Source organism: Atractosteus spatula, chromosome 11, assembly GCF_055471065.1.
Source record: "Atractosteus spatula isolate fAtrSpa1 chromosome 11, fAtrSpa1.hap1, whole genome shotgun sequence".
NCBI lineage: Eukaryota > Metazoa > Chordata > Actinopteri > Semionotiformes > Lepisosteidae > Atractosteus > Atractosteus spatula.
In genome coordinates, this window is record NC_142716.1 from 48,529,327 (window position 1) to 48,554,135 (window position 24,809).

The following is a 24,809-nucleotide window of genomic DNA, read 5'->3' on the forward strand; positions in this document are numbered from 1 at the left end:
GGGCTTGCCTAGAAATCGCCAGCAAAGAAAGCCAAAAGCAATGTTCTGAAGTGAGGAAGGGGGGAGGGGGGGGAGGGGTGGGGGGGAAGAGGAAATTACTCTCTAGGATCCCAGTCACATGAAAGAATTCCAGACACATATAGTCTCTTGCATGAGAAAGGGGTACAAATTTTGGGGATTATCCCATCGCCAAAACCCCAGTGGACTCCTTTTTTAGCCGGACGTCCACATGATCCAAATTTGGCAACGGAGTGTCTGTCAGTAAGAGAACCGGCAACAGTACCCAGGAAGCATGTGGCACAGACACTGGCACAAGCCAGTTTACAGAGGAAAAGCATTTATTCATCAGCAAGCGTCCATTCATACCAATTAAAAATAAATGTGCACATGCACATTGCACTTCTATTATTGACGAACCTTTCAGAGAGCCGTGCGCGGGGGACAGATGGCCTTGTTTTGATTGCGTGTGAAGCGGCAACAAGGCGTCTTAGCAGACTCCGCCAAGACAGTTTTGTTTTTAAAACCCGAGAGTAAACTCTTCATCTCTATTCAGCAAGCAGGGTACCAAAATAGGAGGATTCATAAATTTCCTAAACTGATGATTACAGATGGTCAGCAGGGTGAAACTATGACTAGGATGAAGAAACAGAGGTGCTCTGTGCTACTGGATTTGCTATTGAACGGCAGTTTTGGACAGACATTATGGCCGTTGATACCTGGTATGTATTTAGCACATACCTATGAGCACCACCTTGACATCTGCAACATTTACTGGCTGGAATATATACTGAGGACACGCACGCAGACAAAGAGCAATTCGTACGTACAGCCAGTGTCTTTGAGCCTGTTGATGACATTCGACAGGAGGCGCACGCAGCCCAGGAACCCCGCGCCCTGCTTCTTGTGGATCTTCTTGTGGTTCCACACGCTTATCGTTATGGAGTCGGACTTCCCGATGTACCTGGATAAAGAAAGTCAACAATCAAGGTTGGTGCCGGAAGTCCAGGAGGAGCACCGGTCAGAAGCCGCCCCGAGCGTCACGGCTGTACCCACAGCTTCCAGCACCACAAGAACCTGCCCCATCTGCTGAGCATCAGAGGGGTCAGAGGTCAAACTAGGGAACTGGAGCAGTGGCGTGACCCGTGTACCAAGGTCTACGTCTGACTGCCTAGTCAATTTGTCAAAGCCTGTGAGCTTTTGTTTTTCCCATCTACTCTTATTGTACCTTTCTTGTGTTGTTCTTTATTCAGGGTGTACAGCACGCTTGGGTTTGGAAAGGCGCTTTATACATGAAAGTTATTATGCGGACGGTCATATGTTCAAATCCCAGGTATTCCTGCTGTAGCATACTTGAGCACGGCACTGCGCTCGGGCTGCTCCAGGAAAACGCCCAGTGGCGTACAACTTCACGACACGATGCAAATTAACAACGTAACACAATGACAAGTTGCGCTGCGGCTAGCAAGCATGCAGCTTCTGGACACAGCCTGCGACGGGCGACACAAGACAAATCGATAAACAACCATATAGACCTGTAAATAAAAGTGGTTAAAACTGCTCAGTGGATTTGTGAAGACCAAAAAAAGAAAGGCCTGGCTCTGACCAAAAAAGGCCTCTCAGACATATTCATAAACCATTCACCCCCCGTGTGGATTTTATTCCACTTTTTATTTTCTCTGGCGAGAAAGCAACACCGGAGTTCCAAACGTTGAGTTCTCAAACGCGTCTCGTTGGACAGCGTGTCCCGAGAGTCTCTGAAGGCCAGTTTAAAGATGGTCTTTTTCAATTTTGTAACATTGGGACTTCCCGTCCTGCAAAAATAAAGAAATCTGGAAAGCCAGGGTTGGCATAAAGCGCGTGGCCTTCGCCGTCTGGGTACGAGTCGAGATGAGCCGTAAAAAAAATCAACCAGGATAAAAATCCTCTGAATCACAGGAAGTCCCCTTGTCGGTCCCTCTGCGAGTGAACAAAGACGGTCTCTCCCACAGATCATTTACCATAAACAGAGTAACACTAATTACAGTCTTCCCATCTGTACCTCACCTCTCCAGCTTATCCTCTCCCCTTTCAGTAAACCAGCCAGCTCCATCTCCCCTGCAGGGGCTTTCCTAGCACTGGCACACTATCGGCCAGCCACACCCACTCAGACGCAGCACGGAAAGCTGATTGATTACAGATTTTTTCACCTTTTTTTTTGCAATTTTCACAACTGCAGCTGCTTTCTTATTTTAATTCAACATTATTTTCCAATATATCTACAGAGTACACGCTACCGTCTCACTCTAAATGAGGCGGAATTCCGTCTAACCCGTTTAAGAAACCTGCATTCAAAATTTCTGGCCATCTTTATTTTGACGCAGCTAGAAGACGTCCGAGGAAGACAGCTGAATTACATGATCATCGGGACAGTGGCAGATAAGAAAGCTCACTCCATTTACATCTATTATTCACAGTCTGCCCATTGATCTTTTTCTCCACAGTAAACCTTTTGAGCTGGGTCTCCTCCAAATGTATTGAAATAAGAAAGATGCATAAGTTGTGGAAAGAAAAAGATGCATTAAGTGACCAATGTAAAGTCACTTAATGGGGCGTTGGGCCACCGCATGCAGCCAGTAAGTCCTGAAAGTACAGGGGCTTAACCAAGAACTCCTCTTGCAGACCTGAGGGCATGATTACAGACAACCAGGCCTGACCAGCGTTTGTGTACTTGACCCTGAGCATGCAGGGATATTATTTCCTAACTCACATTTACTTGTCTAAGTGAGACCTCACTTACAATATACTTGGCACCCCTCATTTACCCAGGTGTTTCCGTGTTTTTGTCCACTATCTATCTGCAGAGCTGTCTGAATATATTTTCTGAAACTTTAACAGTGCTGGCTATCCGCCAGGTCTTCCCTTTTTCCAGGAAACATCCTAGACGGAGGACAAACATATCAGTGCAAAGTCATTAATGTTATCGGACGTGTTTAGTTATTGGACTGCTAAATTTACTAAAACAAAATAAAAGCAAAAAACGCTGCATCTTGGTGTGCGCTGCACAGCGCAAGAGTGTTGTCTCTTTTGGTTTTTGTTCCAGCCTGAATTGTCAATTAAATGATTTTAGGTTAACTGATTTTAGTACTTAGAAATGTATAAACATCAGACAACTGTAAAAGATTCTGAGGTTTTTTTTTACAGCTGACACTTAAAAAACTCACTAACCTGGAAAACACAGGAGAGAAACATTCCAATTCTGTAGTTAGTTAAACAATAATAAAACACTGTGCAACTAAGAGCTTAGGGGGGAAAAAAACAGAAGAACACTAGACCCTCCAAGAATTAAGATGGAAATCCCTGGTATTCCACAAACACACATTTGGTGTTTTATAGATTAGGAAAAAATAAGGGAGAAGGGGAAAGACTAGACAATGACAAAACGTCTAGCTTTTACACGCTGTTAAACACTGTTTTTAGGCTCCATTTTACTTCTTAAAGATTTCTCTTTCAGGAAATGCCAGGGGACAGGTAAAAACTCCTCTTGTGCAGCACAGAGCAAGGCTAAACAATTCGTGTCAACAGCACATTACTTTCAAACAAGTCTATAAAAACCACCGTACAGTAAACAACTCGGTTTAATGGAATTCAGATTTAACGGACAAACACTGCTCAAGGGGAATGTTGTCTGTAAAATCAAATACCAGACTACTCTCACAAGACTTAAGTGCTTATAATAGGCATTGTTTGCATTTTGTAATGCTTTAATTTTTTTGTGCAAAAAAGGGTCTGTAAAATGCACAGATAATAAAAAAGGTAAAAATATTACACAGGCTAAAAATCCAGGTCACTTTATAAGACCCAACAACCCGCATCATCCTGAGGGACAAAACCGCCACCTGTGTGACACGTTCCTAGGCTGTCTGGGATTTGAGGGAGTTTTAGTGGGTCATGGAGGGCCTTTTTCAGGGGTATTTGCCAGATCTGGAGGAACTGACCTTTCCTGAAACAAACCTTATTCCAATGTGTTCAGCTCTTGGCTGATTTCACGAGAAACAAACTCCCCTTATTCCAGGGAACTTCAGACTTCTCCGTCAGTGAACCCAAAAGCTTTTTGCTTGCTAAAGGAAGTTGCAACCCAGTAAAACAGCAATACGAAGGAGCAGCGCTGAATTCTTCTCAAGTGAACTCCATCATATTAAAATGCCGTTTCTCATAAAATCAATAATTCCTCGAGCAAACCAACAAAAAAAAAAAACTACAAAGTCTGTTTCATGCAAGCCATGTGCGTCTGACTGCAAATCATTGATAACATTCAAAGCACAGGTGCTGGGGTACCTACGCAGCAATATTTAGTCTGTGTTAAGTTATTAAAAAAAGGTGGAGGGCACCTATTGACAGAGCTTCTGTGCACAGCGCAGTCTGCTTCTCCTGGATTATGTACAGGGAGATGGCTGCGTGCCAGCAAGGCTCCCTCTATTATTCCTGGCATGCGAGTCATTTCCTGTGACAGCGTACGGGTCAGAGGTCACAGGCAGTCTGCTCCCTCAGCCGCAGTGCTCCGGTGGACCAGCGCCATGACGCACGAGCTATTCCAGTACACCAGCGCCCCAGTCTCTACCACACCCTGGCAGACCAACACACGCTCGTTTACATTTCTGTACTTGCGGGGACATCTTATCGACTCGCATTCTGGATTCACTACTCTACTCGCTACCAGCTGAACGTGGGACCAGACAAATCGCTGTGGCACCTCAGGAAGAAGCCGTGTGGTTTCAAAAAAGTGATTGTCCTTTTGAAGGACAGCCTCGCCAGTCCTCACAAACCCCGTGTCTCAAATGTTACCGTCTTTGAAGGATACTTTATTTCTTTACGGGCCCCAGTACAGAACCTTCACTGCAAGCGAAGGGGCTTCTCTCAAGACGCCGAGGGGTAAATGCCGGATACAGCCAGCCTTCTGTAAAGCACGCGGCTCTCGCTCTGTAATTGAGATTGCACACCTCGCAAACGCAAGTCTCTGTGGCATGTCTCACAAAGAGCATGTGGACCACAAATCTAAGCTGAGTCTCTGGCCACGCAAAATGCACAGAAAGACATTTTCTTTACCATAAGAGACAAAGCTTTTCAATTTAGCAATCACTGCTCTCTGCTTTAAAGTGACAGTCTATGCAAGCACTGTTTCTTTTCCTTAGGAACAAACACCGCAGCACCTGCAGAAGTACAGCTGGTGCTTTTATTCCACCCATTTTTTTTTTCCGCATGCTGTAAGGGAACTAAATGGACACTTCAGCAGTGAAAGTCCATCCTGATTTCCACTGGAACTGTGGACAGCTGTTCCTCATTACACATCAAGCTCTCTTGCCTTTCGAGGTCTGTATTGCTATGGCTCCTGTTTGGATGTGCTCAGTGCAAAGCTCGACAATGCCATTCACGAATGCAAACACTGACCTAATTTCCCCATCACATGGCCAAATCTCAAAACTCAACCTATTTTTCTCCATAGTAGTCTCCATGGTGAAAAGCACTCAGGCTGACTGGGCAAACCGAAACCATTAAGGCAGGTGCTGCTAACAGGTAGAGACCAAAACAACCAAGACAGACATTTAGAATATATCTAGATGAACAATGATATAACCACTAGTGTGGCACTCCCCGAACCGATACCAGAAAAATGGTACCACAGCTCAGCATTTTAAAAATAAAGCACTTTTCTGGGCAAAGGGCCCACATTAGGGCTGACGAAAAAGAACTATGTGACCTTTCACCTGTTCCCATTAAGAACCCTCCTACTGGACCTCTTTGACTGCAATTATGAAGACAGCATTAATTTTAAAGAACGAAAGCGTTCAGCCACGTAGCATCGTTTTAAAAAATATTACACCCATGGGGAAACTCCAGCCCCACACTGAGCATGGCGTTTCAGGGAGAAATTCCAGAGAGGACAGACACGGATGAAGCAAGAGAAGGGCTGAATTAAAATAAAAAATCATCACTCACAGGTCATAGTGTTGGTTCCACTTGGGGTCAAGGGTGTTCCTCACCGTGTCCGTGGAGTGGCATTGTCCCGAGCCGTCCACCACCACCTTCGCAAACGGATCGGGAAGTCCTGGGTGCACAGATTGAACACGGCACATCAGCACGGCACACTCAGGAGAGCCCATCTCTACATATTAACAGCTCGCAGTTTTAACTACTGGGCCGGCTGTTCAGCTCAGTTTATTGTCATATGCACAGGTGCAATGAAATGTCTGTTGATGTAGCTGTGTTTGGTTTGCTCACGGACAGGAGTGGCGAACGAAGCTCTTCAGGTGCAGGGTATGAAATCAGCCATGCGGCCCCTTCCTGGCACAGACCGCTAGGTTGTGGTATGCCCCCTGCAGATCAGGAACTGCCAGATGGGCTCATCACGAAGCAAGATAACGAACAGCACATTGCACACCCACTCAGGGCACGACCAACCAGAATGATTGTAACATACCAAAAACACACGTCAAGTCAGGCATGACTTCAACAGCAGCAATAGCTGCGACTTTTTGTTAAAAACTGAACCAACCAACCAGCCTTTTGAACAGTATTTTGCCACATGGAGACCTAAGAATGCTGCACATTGTGAAAGTTGAGGTAAGAAACAGTTGTGTTTAAAATAAACAGACAAAGGACAGTTTTCTGGCTCTGCAGGAAAAGCAATCAAGAATAAATTGCGGTCAGAGGTATCCCTGTTACAGGTCGCAGTGTTTAGTTTTGTGTAATAACAACGACCTCGGGCCATGATGACACTGTGTCCCAGGGCAGGGAAAACCTGTCGAGCTGCCCTGGCCTGTGACCTGCCTTGCCCTCATAACAACATAGGAATTTCCTCCTCTGTGCATCTAAACAAGGATTTGTCTTCTGAAGTCATTTTTGGCATAAAGAACTGAAAGGACATATTGAAAACGAAACAAACACAAAATGCCGTTTTTATTCCGTGTCGTACAATGGGACAAAGTGGCCAGAATAAGGACAGATCTCGGATCACATGGGCGCAGTGACGCCCCACCACTCAGTCACCTGCTATCACCAAACCTGCTCCGGTTCTACGATTGCTGCCACTACAACCATTCGCAATGCTACCGTTCCCACGCCAACAGCACGGCTACTACTACTCTAATGACATTACTGTGAATATTACCATTGCTACTACTACGAATACCAGAATGACTACTACTTGCACTGCTATTACTATCAGACCCACTAGCATCTTGACCGTTTCTGTACTGCTATGAGTAATATGGCTACAATATAATAATATATATATGTGCCAACTCACAAAGTGCTGGGAAAAACACACTTACACGAACACTGAGAAAGTCATTAACTTATATTAATTGTTCAGGTGTCAACATACAATAGGACCTCACCAGTGCAAGCAAGCATTTGGGATCTGCTTTAATGAGGCCTGTCCATTAATAACCATTTAGAGGATTGTGCGCTTTTTTTTTTAGTTCGACACCGAGAAAAAAAAAGTTACACTGGAATGGATTTTATTGCAGCTACTTCCTACTTCCTACTTGAACCTTTGCTTTCTGGTTGCTTAGCTACAGTACCTCACAGAAACAGGTTGCTCAAAGAGAACAGGGTTTGCAGAGTGAAGTCACGGCCGTACGTCCCGTGCATGACCATGCATTCCAGCCAGCGAATAGAAAAAAAAACCTCCAACAGGGAATCCCCAAATTCCCAGCTAGTAAAAGTGATCAAAACTCAAGAGTAAAAAAAAAAGGAGTGGAAAAAAAAGACGAGGCTTTTGTCTTTTTTTGGGAATGTAAGTTATTTAACCCATTTTTTGTTGGGTGTTGGACTCTCTAGATCTCAGTTCTCTAAACACTGATGCTCCTTTTGAAAAGAGCTGTACAGTGAAACCAAGTCTCTCATTGTGGAATGTGGAGTGTACAGTCCTGTGCATAGTGCATGCCCCGATATCAGATTTTACGGTTTGCTAAAAAAAGAAAGTCTTGAGTTTCTCCGAGACATCTGATATGATTTTAACCTTTTCATTTACTGGTAGTGAGTCTGCATGACCTTGTGAACTGCATGTCATAGATGTACTTGGTGATTGCCTTCTTTCAAGGAACATCTGATTATCAAAAGCGACCCAAGTTTGAACATTTGAACAAGTGTTTCTTGATAAAAGAAACTGCAGAAGTCACAATAATTCAATAATTCCTGCAAAACATGCTGCACAGAATATGTATTTTTAAAATGTTACTTACGAAAGAAGTCTTTCTTCACCAGGTTTTTTGCACACAAAACTGAAACAGAAACAGAAAAGAAACACTTGAGACATTTTGGGGATGACCTACAAGGACTGTAATGCTTTTTCATTGCTGTTTATGTCATATTCAGAATTACAATCATGCTTCTTGTACAAATAAACAATAAGGTGCTGGTATTGTACAACAAAAGCATTCTCAGATAACGATCTCACACAGCACCAGCCCGGGACCAGGTGAAAAAAAAAAAAACGTGGATTAGTGTCTAACATGATCATTATATTAATCAGACTTTCAAACCTCCGAAACTCATGTCACCCTTTGGTGTCAAGAAAGCATTGCAACAGCAAATTATTTTCTCCAAAGAACTTCTCTTATCTGTTTACTCTTTCACTCCTTCCTTAGGACAGGCATTTTGTTATTAAAAAAACATTACCAGAAATGTTACGGGGGGGTCTCTTGGACCCAAGCCATTTGAGCATTAATCTAAGTCTCTATCCCCTACTCTTAAAAGCATGCTAGGCAAAACTGCATAAAATATTAAAATGGACAAGCAATTTACCATGCAAGGTTAGTCCTATAGATAGTTGGGACAGATCTGTGAAGGGACATTCAGATGAACTGCATAAGGTTAGCAAAGTGGTCCGCTCCTGACCTCAGAGACACTAGTGGATGGACCAAGAAGAGTCTAATCCGGTTGGCTGAAGAACGGCGATACAGTGATGATGTGCACCTACAGGCACTCTTAGTCTTTCTAGCTCAAGAATACCCAACAGCAAAAAAAATAAATATTCCTGCAACCCTGAATAATTCAAGACTAGAACAGGCCTATTGTAGGGAACAACAAGATCAAAGAATGATAACCATTTCCACTGCACAGTAACGTTAAATTATTAAATGTATAAGAGATCGTTCTAGCCTTTAGTGTGCTAAAAGCTTTGGGAGAAGCAGTATACACCAATAATCCATCAACAAACCCTGGCTCTGGCTTGGAGCACAGCCTAAGAGCAGAGTACAGAATGCTGTTCCCTCTAGTTATAAAACAGCTGGAGAGGTCAAAGCCTTTCCCTCTGCCATTGTCTTAGCAGGCTGCCAGATCACTGCACATCTCAATCAGGAGCTGTGTTGAAACCATGTGGCGTAATTTATGTCAATTAAAGACGGCCAGGGAAGAATCTGTTCACGTGATGGGTCTCTGCACTCAAGCTGCATGTGCATTCCTTAGGTTCACGCCACACCGGTTTCTTATCTTCCGGCTTATCATTTCCAGTCAGGCTGAGCTCCTCTTTTACTGCGGTACCCTCTCGGCACTGGGCTCAGCCATCAACGCTTCCTTCTGCAGACGCTTTCCAAAGGAGGGGGGAAAAAAAATCCTTCTTCAGCTTTGACTTACGAAGGGTTATCTTTGAATTGCGCAGGGGGCTGGAAGAGACAGGAATGGGATGACGTCCTTGCAGACAGACAAAAAGCGAAATTCCACTGGGGGGGGGTGGGGGGTTGGATACATTCTAAGGTTTTACGGTTGTCCCCACCACACTCTAAATAAAACTCCAGAACTTCAGAGGGATTCCAAGACATTCCATGCAAGGCTCCAGAAGGCCACAGTTGTCTGGTCTTGTCAAAACTGCTGGATTCCTGCTTAATGGCAGTGTGGGCTCCAGCCAGAGTCCGCTGGCCTGACTCCTTGCTTCCCTCTCACCCTTGGCCAGACTCTCAGTGAATCGTCAACCTTCGACCCTCCTGGGAATCTGGCAAGGGGAAAGAAGGTGGCTGGTGGCCTGGCACACGTCAGGTCCCGGATGCTCACTGTTCATGCCCATTGTTGGCGGGTCCAAGTGCCCCCGACAGGGCTGATTACAAGATGATAGGGTTTCCTCTTTCTGGAACTCATCTTACAGCCATCCTTCTGAGCTGGGAAACTGGCAAAGACAATTCACATGGGTGATGACTTAATTGAACCTGTCCTGACCTGGGCCAGACCCAACCATCATCAACGAGAGATAAAAGCACTCGTGCTCCTGCACGTCTATCTGTACCAGACTTTTTTTTCCCCCCTTTTGAGAAAGAATTCTCTAATTGATTATGAAAGACAAAAGGCAAAAAACTGTCAAACAGGAAGCATAAAGTCTACAGTGCTAATAAAAGCAAAAATGTTCCGGATTTAACAATCGGCATCAGTCAACATTGCCACAGGTTGGCTGGCGGCTCTAGAAAGCCTTTTTGCAAGTAGCTCGGTTTTCAATCAGCAGAGCCACAGGCTAAGTGCAGACACAGCAACTGAAACAACGCATCGCGTCCGTCTCTGGAACAGTACACTGACAGTATGCCACTTGCCGTCAAAATAAATCTCGCAAATGCAGGTATATTAGCAACATACCAAGTGACGGAAAAGCTATTTTTTAGCCAACACATACTCCGACAGTTTTAAAACACTTTTCCAACACAGATACTCCCAACACATTTCTGACACTTTTACAGCTCTGCAGCATAGTATGATATATTCAGAACTGGCGAGGTGCAGACATGCCATTTACCACATATCCCCAATTTTCAGGTTTTCTGGTGCAACTGACATTTACAATAGTGGACGGAGGTAAATGGTGGTGCTGGGCAACGTGTTTTAATTACAGCTCGGACTCCGAGGCCACCAGGCGGAGAAGGCAATTCCGCATTTTCTGTATAAAAAGAGCTTGTACTACGAGTACACAGTACACAGGCATGATTTATAGCCAGCCTGTGATTCTCAGGCAGGTGCAATAAACAGGAGACACAATAGCAGAGACTACTTCTTTTCCAAACCAAGAGAATGTCTTAGAGCTCAACCTCACATCACTGGGTTTATAACAATCGGGAAAGCTTTTGCTGTGACCTGTCGAGAAGGTCATTTGTCCAGCTCAACTTCCAGACTGCTCAGGAGTGAAAACCTTGAAATCTTGTCGGTAGCCTTCCAGAGTCCTCCCCCCCCCCCCAATCCCTTTACACGTTGATCACTTCACAGTCAACAACAGAACGCACTGCAGTACGTGCAGAGCTGTCTGCCCCTAAAAGTTGAAACTAACAAAAGAAGCTGTGCAAGAAAGAAGATGTTTCTGATCCCCGAGCTTTGAGTAAGTTGCCTCTGGGAATGTGGACATGTGAAAGTGAAAGCCGTCTCTTACTCAAATATCTGGCATGCATCTCTCCCCTGCTCTCCAACATCTGTCACGATAAACACAGCAGGCTTTCAGGACTGCCCCAGTGATCACTGGGGAAGAGCAAGTGTGAGCAGAGCTCACTCCACAGTTTTCTCACTAGTACCTCACCCCAGTCTCGCGGTGTGGAGAGCCAAGCACAGCGCCCCCTAGGCTACATCTAAAAAACAGCAAAGGTCATTCTACAGCCTTGCGTTAGAACGTCTATAGAAAGCACAGGGAGACATGAACCGGAGGACAGCACTGGTAGGAACTACGTGGAAGTGCATGTAAAACGATGAAGCCCCAAAAGGCTGCGTAAGTATGGAGGCATGGAACAGCCACGTTATTAAAGGCGATACTTTCGAGCTCCTTTCAAGAAAGGAAAGTATGAGATCCTAGGATTAATTAACGACTGCCAAACGGGCTAGAAGGGCCTCTAGTTTTATGTTCTACTGATGTTAAAAGCCAACCTCACATGGCCTGCATCCAAAGGGCACTCCTAAAATAAGCCCGGTGGTCACAGCTAAGATCCCGGTGGACAGTAGTCTGCACCGCAGATCAGCCCCGCAATTTGACACAAATTAACGTAATTGTCAGTGTCTGTATGGAAGAGGTCCAGGAGGTACAGTAATAACAGGAAGGAGCAGCTGCTGTGAAACGCCAAGGCATTGTCAGGAAATGCAACATTTATTTGTTGTACCCTGGGGTTGTGGTCAGCACAGTTCTGTGTAAGCAGTAAAAAAAAAAAAAAAACCCACACACAGACACAAAATCAAAATCTCTAAATATGGACAGAGCCTGAAAATGGCTTAAACATCCGGAATAACACTGTTGAACAGCCCGGCTGAAAAAGGACACTAACCAAACTGGTCTGAAAACGCATCTGGCAGAATCTTCCTCGAATCGGGGAAGCCGAACCCTGCCATTAAAGCTCAAACCGTCTGGCAAGAAGCCTTTCAGCATGTTGCGGAACGACGGCATGCGTCTCCAAAACAAACCCATCTCCTTTTTAGCAACGTAGCCTAAATGTCACGGAGGGGAAACTGGAGGGCACGCGCGCCTCGCCACAGAAGACCGAAGACAACGCGCGTTCGATCTCGGCGGACGTGTGGAGCGGGAAGATGGTTTTTTTCCCCCCGTTCTGAAAGTCTTCAAAACGGCAAAAAAAAATGGGAATATACAGACATTTAGTGCAAAGCCACAAGTGCTTCAATGGCACGAGCCTCACGGGCAGCCCCCCTGGTCATCCACCAGTGATGGCAAAGGGCCTGAACGCCAGACTCTCCAGCCGGGTTTCACCGCGCATCCTTCCAGCACGAGGCCTCGCTCGGGGGGCACCTGGGAGAGCAGCACGTTCCACTGAAGCCAGGAGGAGCACACGCAGGAGAGGAAGGGAACGGGACAGGCACTGAGCGGGTCGACGCCTCTCACGTTGCCAAGCGCGCCCCGAGGAGAGGATCATGGAGTGCCTCCCATGAGTCTCCGGCGTCTTCCAGCACAAAAGGGAAAAGAAAACAACCGATTCTTTTCATCACATTAATGATTTCTCCAAGGGCATGTTGCTAGGCATGCTGTTTTGTGTGCAAGTAGGGCTATACAGGTAAGCATGGATGTATTCATGAGCTTGAAACTGACTTCTCCCTCCCTTTCTCCGTGGAGAAAGAATGCCAGAGAGAGAAATAGACATCCCAGCAGAAACACAGAGCCAGAGCCAGGAGGCTGTCAATTCGTACAAGACCGATCATGAAACGGACCCGCTACATCCTCATCTCAACGATGTTTGCGACTGCTAGAGCCCCTTCTCCCCCAGGGTGGGGAAAAAAAAAGATGTTCTTCTTTCAAACAAACTGCATTTCTGCGCTCCCCTGCTTGGAATAACGACCCCCGCAGCAAAGGAGGCGTGCGCGTGATGGGAGCAGTTTAACATACAGCTAGGAACAATGAAAACGGAAGCAGCCTCTACAGAGAGCACACTGCAGTGCGCTTACCGTTATTAACACTCGGCAGGAGAAATGCGGCCCAGTGATATACATGCAGCACTGTGAACTCTGCGTGACCTCTCGGAATCAGACGCACTCGCTCAGAAAGCGCTACTGCGAGGGCATTGTAAGAGAGAGAGAGAGGACTCCCACCACATCGCCGTGAGTCTCATCAGGGGGTTTTACCAGCTGACAGCTGCACAAGCAGAAAAGTAACCTATTGCATTTCAGACTTTTACTCCAAACATCTGCCAACACATTTGATTCAAAACAATACAGCCAAAGCTGGACTTGCAGGAGGCACCGTGTCCAGGTGCTGCAGATCATCCAGCAACTTGTGAGACCTGAAAGGCAACACACTGTCGTTCAGATGACCCTCCACCTGACGTCCCTAATGTGATTGCGGTGTTATAACAGCATCTAAAACCTTATTACTTAATCTATTCCAAACAAAAAGAGCACAGTCTTCTCATTTCTAATTCACCAGGCTTTTACACTTGACGGGATTAATCGGTTAATTGCCGAAGTGCTGGAGACACTGCTTAGCGTTCTGATAAGCCGGCTTGAAGACGGGATTTCCGAACCAGATAAGGGAGCGTCTGCGGGCTGACGGGGGCGGCGGATCGTGTCAGCGGCTGAAACGGACGCCACTTCTGTTCACACAGGTCTGCAGCCCAGCTCAGCTATTTTAAGATATCAAAAAAAAATTAACACTATATGTGAAAGACCTTTCATGCCTCAACAATATAAATCCCTGTCTGGACCTCCGCAGCGATGGTGGGTTCATTTAAAAAGTCCAATGTAATTCAAGTCGATTGTTCTCAGCCCGTGGGTCAGGACCCACCGATGCTTCACGAGGACTGCTCTGATGAGCCACCGTGGTTAGTCTGTTTAGAAGATGAGGCCTACATTTAAAAGTTTTAATTATCGTATTTATTGTAAAAGGTGAACAATGCGAGCTCAGACTGCACAAGGAAGAAAACCTGGACTCTCTACACAGCTAGTGTTAGCACAGGAAGCCGCCTTTCTGCTTGGACCTTTTTCATCACCAGACCTGTGTTCAACGGCTTCTCTGCCAGTGGAAAGTATGAAGAGCCAGAGAGCAAAGCTTGGAGCCTGCTGGCAGCCCCTCCCGACTCTGCCAGCACCCAGCTCTGGAACCACAGCTGGCCACAGCTGCACCACTAACAAAGGCCCTCGAGCTGCTTGAGAATTTATTCTTTTTTTACATATCAGCGTGGGTAATCGGGTTAAAAAAAATTACCATCAACGGATTTAAATGGCTTAAGCGTTTTTCACAATCGCCCCTATACAGTGTAGTCATTCTTTTTTTGCTGTAGATATTACATCTCCTGGCCGCTCTCCGGGCGTCGGGACTTGTGAGACAGCCCCCTTGCAACCAGCTACTCAGTTACTAGCCGTTTCAGTTTCATCCGGTTTTCCCTGAACTTCCCTCGGAATGCCCCGCGTGTCCTCTCTCGTCTCTCTCGCATCTGTCGCAGGCCCCTGCCCCGACGGACCTCTCTCGTTAAATACATCAGCAGTCACAAGATGAGAGTTGAGTCATTTTGCTGTCACGTCTTCACTTCACATAATTATTTCACTTCGGAAGCTTAACCGCCGCTCAGAGAGTCTACTGTACAGCCGGCCCGCTGTGTGCGTACAAGACATGTACCCTGCACTTTTCTCATGCCAAAAAGGTTTTCTATGTTGTCAAGTACAGTACAATGTTTACCACACTGAGATCATTAGACCGGTGTATTGCGTGGAAACAACAAGGTGCTGTTGAGGATCACTTCCTAAAATGCAAACAAAAAAACAACAAGCTTGTAAAATCACTCAAAAGAATCAACTTGTCCCTGCTTGGCAGCCTAGATTTCTCATTAGGGCTGCCAGAAATGTGAATCACAATAAGTCGAAAAATGATTTCCTTCTGTCTGTGGCCTAAATTCCTCTTTCCCAGACAAACGCACCCAGTGGACACTGAACACACTGTATCTCAGGAAATCTTCTGGTCCGAGTATCCACGGCAACCAGATTACGCGTTAAGAGTGCATACAGCATTCCTCTGTTCTCCCTTCCAGGAAAGATCTTTGATTTCACTGCTGTGCCTAACAAGAGACAAGAGCAGGACAAGAAGGATGGAACCAGTTCAAAAATAATTAGAAAAAACACACAGGAAATCGAGAAGGCCGGGATCCGTGAGCCCTGTTAGGCTGTTAAAAACTGCCTTCTTTACGCAGAGGAAACGACAAAGCGTTTCCGCTGTAAGGAGGGATGCGGGGGGTCTGCCATCACACTGCATCGCTCGGACAAGACGGCCCTGCTTTCCCTGCACGGGGCTCTTCCGGACTCGGGCAGACGTGCGAGCTGAATCACTGACAGGGGCTGGCGCTGGAGAAGGCGAGGAGAGCGAGCGAGCGAGCAATCAAACCTGTACAGGCCGGCAACCGACCGCAGCGCGGGCCCTTTGCGGCCTGCCTCTCAACGAGCAAGCCCTGCAACAGAGCCCCATCGGGCACTCGTTAACACACACTTAACGAGGAGGAGAAAAGACGCCACGTGCTTTAGATAATTCATCAATTCTGCGCGTATGTACCCGAATCAACGCATAATTTGTAAATGAATGCCTTTAGCCACACATCACATCGGATTATGTTCCCACGCTATTTTACACTGCGCCAGACAGATTCAACAAACAGTGATGTCTTTGCTAACCAAGCGTTTACACATAAACACTTGTGTTGCACCGGTCTTTTACAAAGAGAAGATGCAGAAGCTCATTAACAGTCATTTCGCTTCCCAGTCTGATGTGAACAGACTGAAGGCTCTGAAAAGGAGTCTCTTCCCGTGACTGATTCTTCCTGGTTTTTCCGATACTGGAGACGCACGTGTGAGGAATCAAGGGGCGCTGTCTTCCCTGCACATTGACGGGCTTCTATCTGAGCCGGGCTGACAGGAAACCACACACCCGCGAAGAGGCGTGAGGCTACAGTCCAAAACCAGACTCGCACGCCCTGCACTCCTCCGGCCGCCCGGCAGCCCTCTCTCCCCGTGGGCTGTGCTCTCGGACGCCCGAGCCGTTCGCCACACGCGTTTCCACATGGGAGCCCCACGAGGCCGCTCCGCAAACACCCCGATCAATACCCCGCTATCGGCTCCCGCGCTCGAGATGAGGAACGCCATCACAGACAGCGGGGCCTTGGAACAGAGTTTGAGCCGGGTTCGCTGGGATCGGGGCGGCACGATGACACAGCACACAGAGGCGTGTGTACAGGAGAGCAGGTCAGGAGAAACATCGCCCGAGACATCAACGAGCCGAGGCTAATGTACTCCGAAACTAAAAACAACCCCGAGGCCCGAAAGCACAGGGCAGTCCTCTGAGCCCAGAATTGCACGAGTTCACTCTGCTGCCAGCGTGGAATGGGGTGACCAAAATTGCACGCAATATTCTTAAGTTCTTAATAGCACGTGTGCAATTTTAGCACAGCGCTGCACGATGCACATTCTACAAATTTAAAAAAAATAAAAATAAAGAGGTCACTTTAATTTATTACAAAAGAAAGGTGTTTTCCCCAAGATCCCGTTCCGGCCCCTGAGCTCCCCCAGCTTGTAAGCCGTATCCTCAAGAACAACCTCTTCCTTCCTTTCTGGTCAGACGCCTCCTGCGGGACCTCGCCGCCACACCTGCGACGCCCGAGACGCCTCTGCGTCATCGGGCCCCAGAGCCAGCCCCGGCACTGCGCCCTCCCCAGCAGCCGCAAGGGCGCAGACTCCCGTGCTCGAGGTTCTGGGACACGCAGGGCAAGAGGCAAGCCTTCTTACAGACAAGAGAAGCGAATTCTTCGCCGAGTCCTACACAGGGCATGGGGGACGGGAGGGGCGAGGGAAAAGGAAAAAAATCCCATCATCATCAACCAAGATGGTCAGTGCTGTTCCTAGAAGAATTAAAGAAATAAAAAAGCGCAAGTGAATTCCGTCCCACCAAGCTCTCAAAAATAACACCAGTCTCCGTTTGTCCCCCTTGCAGGAAGCAAAGCACAGTGGACCGCGGGCAGAGAGACGCACCCCTGGACTGTCCACACCTCGCGGAGTCTGCCCTGGCCACCATGGGTCAGCACCGGCTCTGCCACGGTGACCAGCGACGCCCCGAGCCGGACCGCGCCCCCCGCGCAGACCCTGCTGCGACTCCTGTTCCAGCACCACACAGCCTCCTTCACAGCATTGTCCTCCTGGAAACAAAAGGCTTCCTTTTCCCTCCCCTCCTCCCATCTTGTGCCAAGACGTGGCTTTAAAAACCCCGCCGCCCCCCCCGTCAGCTCAACTGGGTTTGTCATTTCCTCCATTCGCCTACCCCCCCACCGAGAAACCGCCCCTCGTGCTAGTCGTGTCAGCGGTCAAACCGCAGCCAAGCTCATCATCGGGAAAGAAACTGTAAACCTGCAGGAGAGCACTGCTGAGGCAGGCTGACCAGCAAGGAAAATAGGAAATTTGTGTCTGGGGGGGAACACGTGCAACTTTCAATTGCGTAGAGGTAAAACGCAGGGTGTACAACCATGCTCCTAAATACGGAAGGTTTTCATTCCACCTGCCCTCTCACCATCAAAACCAAACTGAACTCCTGAAGTCCTGGGGGTGGCGTTAAGTGACCAATTTTTTCTCAATAAGCACAATTTTAGTTAACACCCACCCAACCCAATGTCAAGGCGTTGTGCACAGATTGTTTCAACAGAAGCACAAACAGATCCATCTCCTTAACTCAGAAATGTTTCCTTCTTACAAAACATACTTCGAGGTCACTCGAGGAATTTATCCCAAGGCCCAGCAGACAGGATGGATGAAAAGCCAATGACGTAGTCTATATTGAGGGAAATCCATATGAAAAAAATCAAATCTAAATGAGCAGAAACAGAAAGCAAAAAAGCAGTTTCACTCAAGAAAAGCCTTGAGGAAACGTAAAACTTCAAGGTGCTCTGCTGAAAGCCGATTTCATCTCAACCGCATGGGCAGAGGCACGCAGCAGCTTGGTCATGTATGAAGATGACACAGGCACATTACAATGTGTCTGCTCACCCCTGTCTCCATATCCCTGGACCCATCCGCACAGCCAGGAAAGACTACGTCACACAAGAGAAAACAAAGACACCTAGTGACATGTTCAGTACAGGGCATGTCTCCAGTACGTTACACAAACCGCAAATGTGCAGTGATCTTGTGATCTTCAATTTTATGGTATATGCAAGGGTAGCCGTGCCATGCAACCACCGACCACCTTATCCCCGTGGCAGCGAAAGTAAAGGGAGGAAATACACTTACAAACCCAGGCATCACTCTCCAGGGCCATCGTTGCCGAGTCCCACCGAATAGCGATTCTTGTTCTGTTTCAGGAGTGCAGGCAAAACTGCCACCACAGCCTACAGCTCTGAAAATCTGAAACAAATTAAAATCGCTATGCAACAAGCGTTCTAGCTGTTCACCTGTTTATGCATCCAGAGAGGCAGGGGATACAGAATCACATAACTGCTGTACCACCTGGCAAGAGGTCCTCTGCCTTTTACTGCACAGGAGCGCCCAGAGAATGGTCTCTCCCCACCCGAAGGCCTCCTGCCCTGGCACGCTGGTCATCATCCTATTATCACTGGAACTGTGTCATTGCTGTGCATAACATACCAAAAAAAAAACTGAAGCTTGGGAGTCACCCAGTGAAACCTCTTATGATAACTTCTGGGCCGCTTAATACATAATCCAAAAATCAGACACACAGACGTCTGCAATCAGCTGCAGAAACACACAGCAATCACTCGCAGGAACAGTGAACCCTCAGCCTCAGTGACCAGGTAGTGTAATGCAGAAGGAACTTTCTATCAAGAACAAAGAGGGCAGAGCGAGGAACACGGCTAAAACACATCTGCTTTTTGCTGGACCGGATGATGGCAGTAAGACAGAAGTTCAAAGGCGACAAAGGCCCTTCCCTTTTTCTGTGTCTTTGTTTTGGAAACGTAACCTTTCTTAGAAACACGCTCTCAAACCTCGCAGCTTCATAGCGCAGGCAGCAGAAAGAGCTGCGGCAGCTTTCTTCAGCAAAAACAAAATGCGAACAGGAAAGAGACTCGGGTGCAGGAGCGGCTAACCGAGGTGCGAGACGCACAGCTGTCTGACTGGAATCCGGAGCACGTCGCGACCAGACTGCTTCACAGGCAGGAAATGAACATCCAGTGTCAAGTTCAGGTTCACCAAAGGTTTCTACCTTTCGTTTTACGATGCAGGTTGATGCTTTTAACACCCCATGAATCTGTCCCACAGCTGCTGTGTTAAAGACTGCCTGGTAAGCTGCACCGGCCCAAGATGAAAGGGAAGGTCCACCATACCCTGACAGTAAGAACCAGGATGTATTTTCAGACTCGGATGTGCGTGCACGACAGAAAGGAAGGATCAGTTAGAGCCCTTCCATTCATCAAACCGAGTCATGCTGGCAGCCCTTCCAAAAAAAAAGTTAACAGCATCAACACCTAGACCCACGGACGTCCATAGCACAGATTTCAGTCTTTCATTTTAATTCTCACTTCTCCAAACCTAATGACGTTTGATCACCACTCCCAACTGAGTTTAAGAAAGCTAATTACAAGCGTGTGTTTGATGTTTTAAAGGTGTCACTTCTCACCCCTCTTACGAGCCAAGTTTAGGCGAGCTGGAAGGAGGATTGTGAACGGCATGGAGGAGAATGAAGCGCTGGAACGGCGCCCCTCCACGTTCGTATTCATGTGGACGCCAAGAGCGCTAAGGGCCTGCAGAGCTCTCAGGAGCCCTTCTGCAATGCGTGTGCGGGCGAGAGAGGGGCAGGGACACGGAGAGGGACCCGGCTGCGACTGCTCTCGGGACACGCAGCACGGAGATCAGCACGAGAGAGCCCGGCTGCCGCAGGACTGTGGGAACGTCACGGTGTTCCTGCTGCTCAAGCTGGCCGATGTCTGGAAAATAAATATAGCACTGAACTGCTGGGATGGGCGGGGGAGGGGCAGGCTGGAAAGGCAGGGAAGTCGGGAGACAATCGGGCTAGTGTAGTGCACACCGGGCTCGGTCGGCCACAGAAGGGCAGACGCACGGTGTGCGGTTTTTTTTTTTGTTTGGTCTCCTGCCGGGCAGTGGCGGCTTTTCTTTCCTTTACCCGCTACTGGTATTCAACTCCATTCAACCCCATAAAAAACCCAGATGACGGGTTTCCTTCTGGCGGTAGCAAGGAACACCTCCGGGTGCTGGGGTGGTAAGCTGCGACTAGCACAGAGCAAGCCCAAATCTTTGCTCTCTAATGCCACAACACATAAAAATGAATCACAGGGCAAATATTTAGTGTTTTCACCAGTTCCGTCCTATGAATAAAGAGCTTTCATCATGCTAACTGTACTAACGGACACTTTTTGTACGGATGTAGGAACTTATATTTCCCCCCCCCAATAAAAAAGATTTCTATAAATGCTGTCTGGTGCCATACTAATTGTGTCAAGGCTCTTTGGGATCAAGTCTTTGTACTGCAAATCACATAACCTGGGATTAAATCTAGAAATATAATGTTGTTTCGGACTTTAAATGTTACCAAAAACTATGCATTTGTTTGCAATGCAAAGCTCTGCAATATCACAAGATAAGAGCAGTAAAACATCATGTACTTGTATCAGAACTTGTGCTTCTAATGTGCCTGGAGAAAACACCGTGCAAAGCTATGCAATACTCTGGCTTGAGTTAAGTTTTTTTTTTAATCTGCAGTTTCATAACAGTACTATCCAAAGATCCTGCCCTGTGTCTAGACAGAATTTTACTGTTTGGCTCTAACTTCTAGAGCCCACAAGAAGTCAATTTACGCAAAGCCCCACATGAATCATCAAAAAAAAAATCCATTTATTGTTTCTATTATATTGAACCAGGCCAGACGACAGTTTCAAGATGAGTTTCCAAGAACAGGCCACATTTCAGGGCACACTGAGGGCGGGCAAAACACAGCACACGTTTCTCTGGGTCGAGTACAGTACCGGGTCCGGTAGTAAAATCTGCGGACTAATCCTTGTTCATTCCCCAGCAGGGGAAAAAAAAGCAGACTCTGTTGTTGCGTGAGCAGAGCACAAGGACACAACAAGGAGAGCTGCTCCAACACTCTGCACCGTGACCTACAGAGTAACCGACCGGACTCCCATTCTGAGCAATCAGATCCCTACGGACTTCCACGAGCTCCAGACGGATTCAGAAGCCAGCTCCACTGAAACTGCTGCCGAACCTTTCAAACTTTTTCCTTCTTTCTCTTAAGCGGGTTTGCCAAAGCAAAGATGTATCTGAAGTTCAATAACACTTCCACAGCCACTGCTTTAGTGCTTTATCAGCATAATCGGTGCAACAACGCCCTGGCTGGCGAAACCTGACATGAAGTCAACCGCCACGCAGGAGGAGTCTCGCTGGTTTCCCACCACTGCCACCCCGACAGGGGAGGGGGAAAAAAAAACGACACAGCTGTGCAAACCAGCTGCACTCCATCACCATCCAGAACCGCCTCGGCCGACTGTAAATATTTCACACCGCACGCCGTAAAACTGATATATAAAGTAGTAAGCCTTAGTCGCTGCATGTAAATACACTAAATCCCCAAAGGGGGTATATAACCAGCCTTTCTGAGAGAGCTCCACTGGGTCCCGGGCCAGCACCTGTATTGGCTGAGCCAGTGATCGTGGGTTCGAGCCTGGGTCACATCACTAGCCGACTGTGACCGGAATCCCCCAGTCAGCTGAGCGCCGCTGGGGTTAGGGTGGGGTTAGTCGGCCAGGGCTCGTCCCAGGAGTTTGCAAGGCGAGGGGTGCCCCTCTCCTCCAATCAGGGCTGAACTTCCTGTGTGGGACGATGCTGCCCGTGACCCGTTAAAGCAAGGTCCAGACTCCTGCTGGTTCCCACTGCAGTCGAGCTTAACCGCCTAATCAAAGCCTTAACTGAACTAACAAGTCGCTTCGACAAACAACTGGAACAGTGGTTCCATTTTTTTTTCTACTCCAAAGTTCGGAAACTTTAAGATACCTACAAAACGTAACAGCTGAAGGGGAAGAGTTTGGGTCTTAAGAGCTGAATTAGATCAATTAGCTAAAATGAATCCTATTATTAGGACAATGAAGGGATTGTGGGCAGTGGAAATGAGAGCTGGCCTGGTTTGGGAACCCCTGTGTTGAAGGACAGGATGTGCACAGGGGTGGGTCCAAGGCGTCTGCCTTCACTTCCTCATTCTCTCCCCTGTGCAGTTGCGGGTTTTGTTGCCACAAACTCAGAGGTGAAAAACACGAAACTGGCTGTTCCAAATCAGAAAGGTGGAATACAACTGACTGCCTTAAATATTAAATTATAAACAAATATGCTACTTGATCAAAGCGTCACAAGTCAGCATTTCTGTGTCACACTGGAAGAGGAGACGGACTGTTCCTTCTTCTACAGACACACAGGACCAAGAGCACTGCCACATACTGTAGAAACAACTATTTCAAGTGGGTCAAATTCAGCCTGCTTGCTTTCTCTCCCATTTCTACATAGCAAAATAAAAACCAAGAGTTTCTAAGAGCAATTTAATAGGAATTCACAGTTAAAGAATTCCTTTTATAAAGCAAAGGAGCAGAAGATTAAAGCAAACGGGAGGATTCTGAAAATTCAACAGCCCCTATTGTGAAAGTTAGGAGCTTGCTCAGTTATGTAGAAATTTCTAAAGGAAACTCAGGCACATTTTTCACCTTCAAGGAAACGCTGTGTGAAATGCGATATTATTGAAATGTAAACATTACTTCTGGCCTTAAAGGGAAATGCCAGGATGTCAGCTCCTGCACTGCAGACAGATCTCGCACTGTCCACAGTAGCACCTCAACTTCTGTACAAAGCATTAAACAGTAAATTAGACACAAAAAACATCTGTTTGAGGCCGTAAAAGGTTTAGCCATCTAAGCAAGAGCAGATCAAGGTTTTTAACAATATTTTGACTACAAGGACTATTACAAGACTACTAAATGAGCCAAGAGAATTTGACTGTTCTGGATTCTGTTTTCGTGGCATTACAGGATCTTTGTCTCCAAAGGTGTTGCACATAATAAAACACATTACTATATTAACCTTCAGCTTTTGCAGCTACCTCCCACCGCAACAGAATTACACAGCTTGGAGAAACTTTGACCTGACGCACTTACTGAAAGCACTCTGGGATGACACCTCAAAATACCGAATTAATAAAATCTGAGGACTTTTATAGCCACAGCAGCTGCATTATAAAACCCCAGTCAGTGCCACACAGAGCCATTATCAGCCCACAACAGCGACATAATACAGGTTTACTGGTTGACAATGTTTTAATTTGCACCTGCATCGTTTTTCTTAGATCTCCAGCAGTGTGAGAAACAGACTGGGTTCGCTGGTGGCACTTCAGAAGAAGTTATTAGTCCTGTGTGTGAAGTGCAGCCTGAACAGAACTCCCTGCCAGCAGGCCAGTCATTTCGCAAGGTGAGACTAAACAACTAAATTGAAGAGGTCTGAATCCGCCAGGGAGCACCTGGCTGTCCTGCGCGCCATGTGAGGCCTCTAATACCTAATCTTCTTATATGCCAGCAGCTAATAATTAATGCAGTTGTTAATCAGTGCCAGGGAAAGCTGGCACAAGGCTACTGTGACAGGAGACACTTCCAAAAGGGGGAAGCAAGAAGGAGAGAGAGCAAATTGCCTAGACACACTGCAGGTGCAGTTTTGGCAACGCAACAATGGGGAGAGAAGTGGGTATATAATGTAAATTACACGTTACACATTACAGACTAGCCATCATGCAACTGAAAATGAGGATGACAACTCTGCGCTGTTACAGTGCCATTGGTTGTGGGGCGAACTGCCAGTAAGTGCTCCAAAGCACGCTGCCACTGAGATTAACGAGAACAAGGCTGTTTTTCCATAACCTTTAACCTCAGAATGCACCCGTTACTGACCACTAACTGCCCCTCTCGCATGCAGGTCTCCTGAACGTGGAGAACGCCAAATGACTGCACTCCCAAGACAGAATGCACTGGCAAGCGGGAAAAAGCAGCTACTTTAGACAGGGTTTGTGTGACTGCGTGGGGGGATGGGCTGACAGTACTAAGAATCCAATAGCTTCACTTCTTTAACTGCATTGCTATTTACACAAACAAATTACCCATCATCAGAAGGCTGCAGATTCCTGGGAAGGGCTGCTGAAAATTGGGAGCCTATCCAGGAAGTACGGGGAACAAGGCGGGACGGAAGCAAATCATTTTAAACAATATTCAGTGCAACACATTAGCATCCTTACAGAGCAGCACCAGTACTGGATATATGGATATATTTTGATGAATGCAATTCAATGCAATTTTTATTTATGCTTGTGTTCCTTTAGGTCTCTACTTTGATACATTTTAATGTTTTGC

The 24,809-nt window shown here is 47.0% G+C and overlaps 1 protein-coding gene across 1 annotated transcript in view; it reads right to left on the minus strand.

Moving 5' to 3' along the window:
- smurf2 (SMAD specific E3 ubiquitin protein ligase 2) overlaps positions 1-24,809 on the minus strand; it is a 65,717-nt gene that overhangs the window by 27,529 nt on the left and 13,379 nt on the right. Inside the window, exons 2-4 of the mRNA XM_088926849.1 lie at positions 8,223-8,261; positions 5,974-6,082; positions 828-961 (exon numbers count right to left, since the gene is read on the minus strand). Coding sequence (XP_088782975.1) covers positions 828-961; positions 5,974-6,082; positions 8,223-8,261 — 282 coding nt within the window. The remainder of the gene's footprint in view (positions 1-827; positions 962-5,973; positions 6,083-8,222; positions 8,262-24,809) is intronic.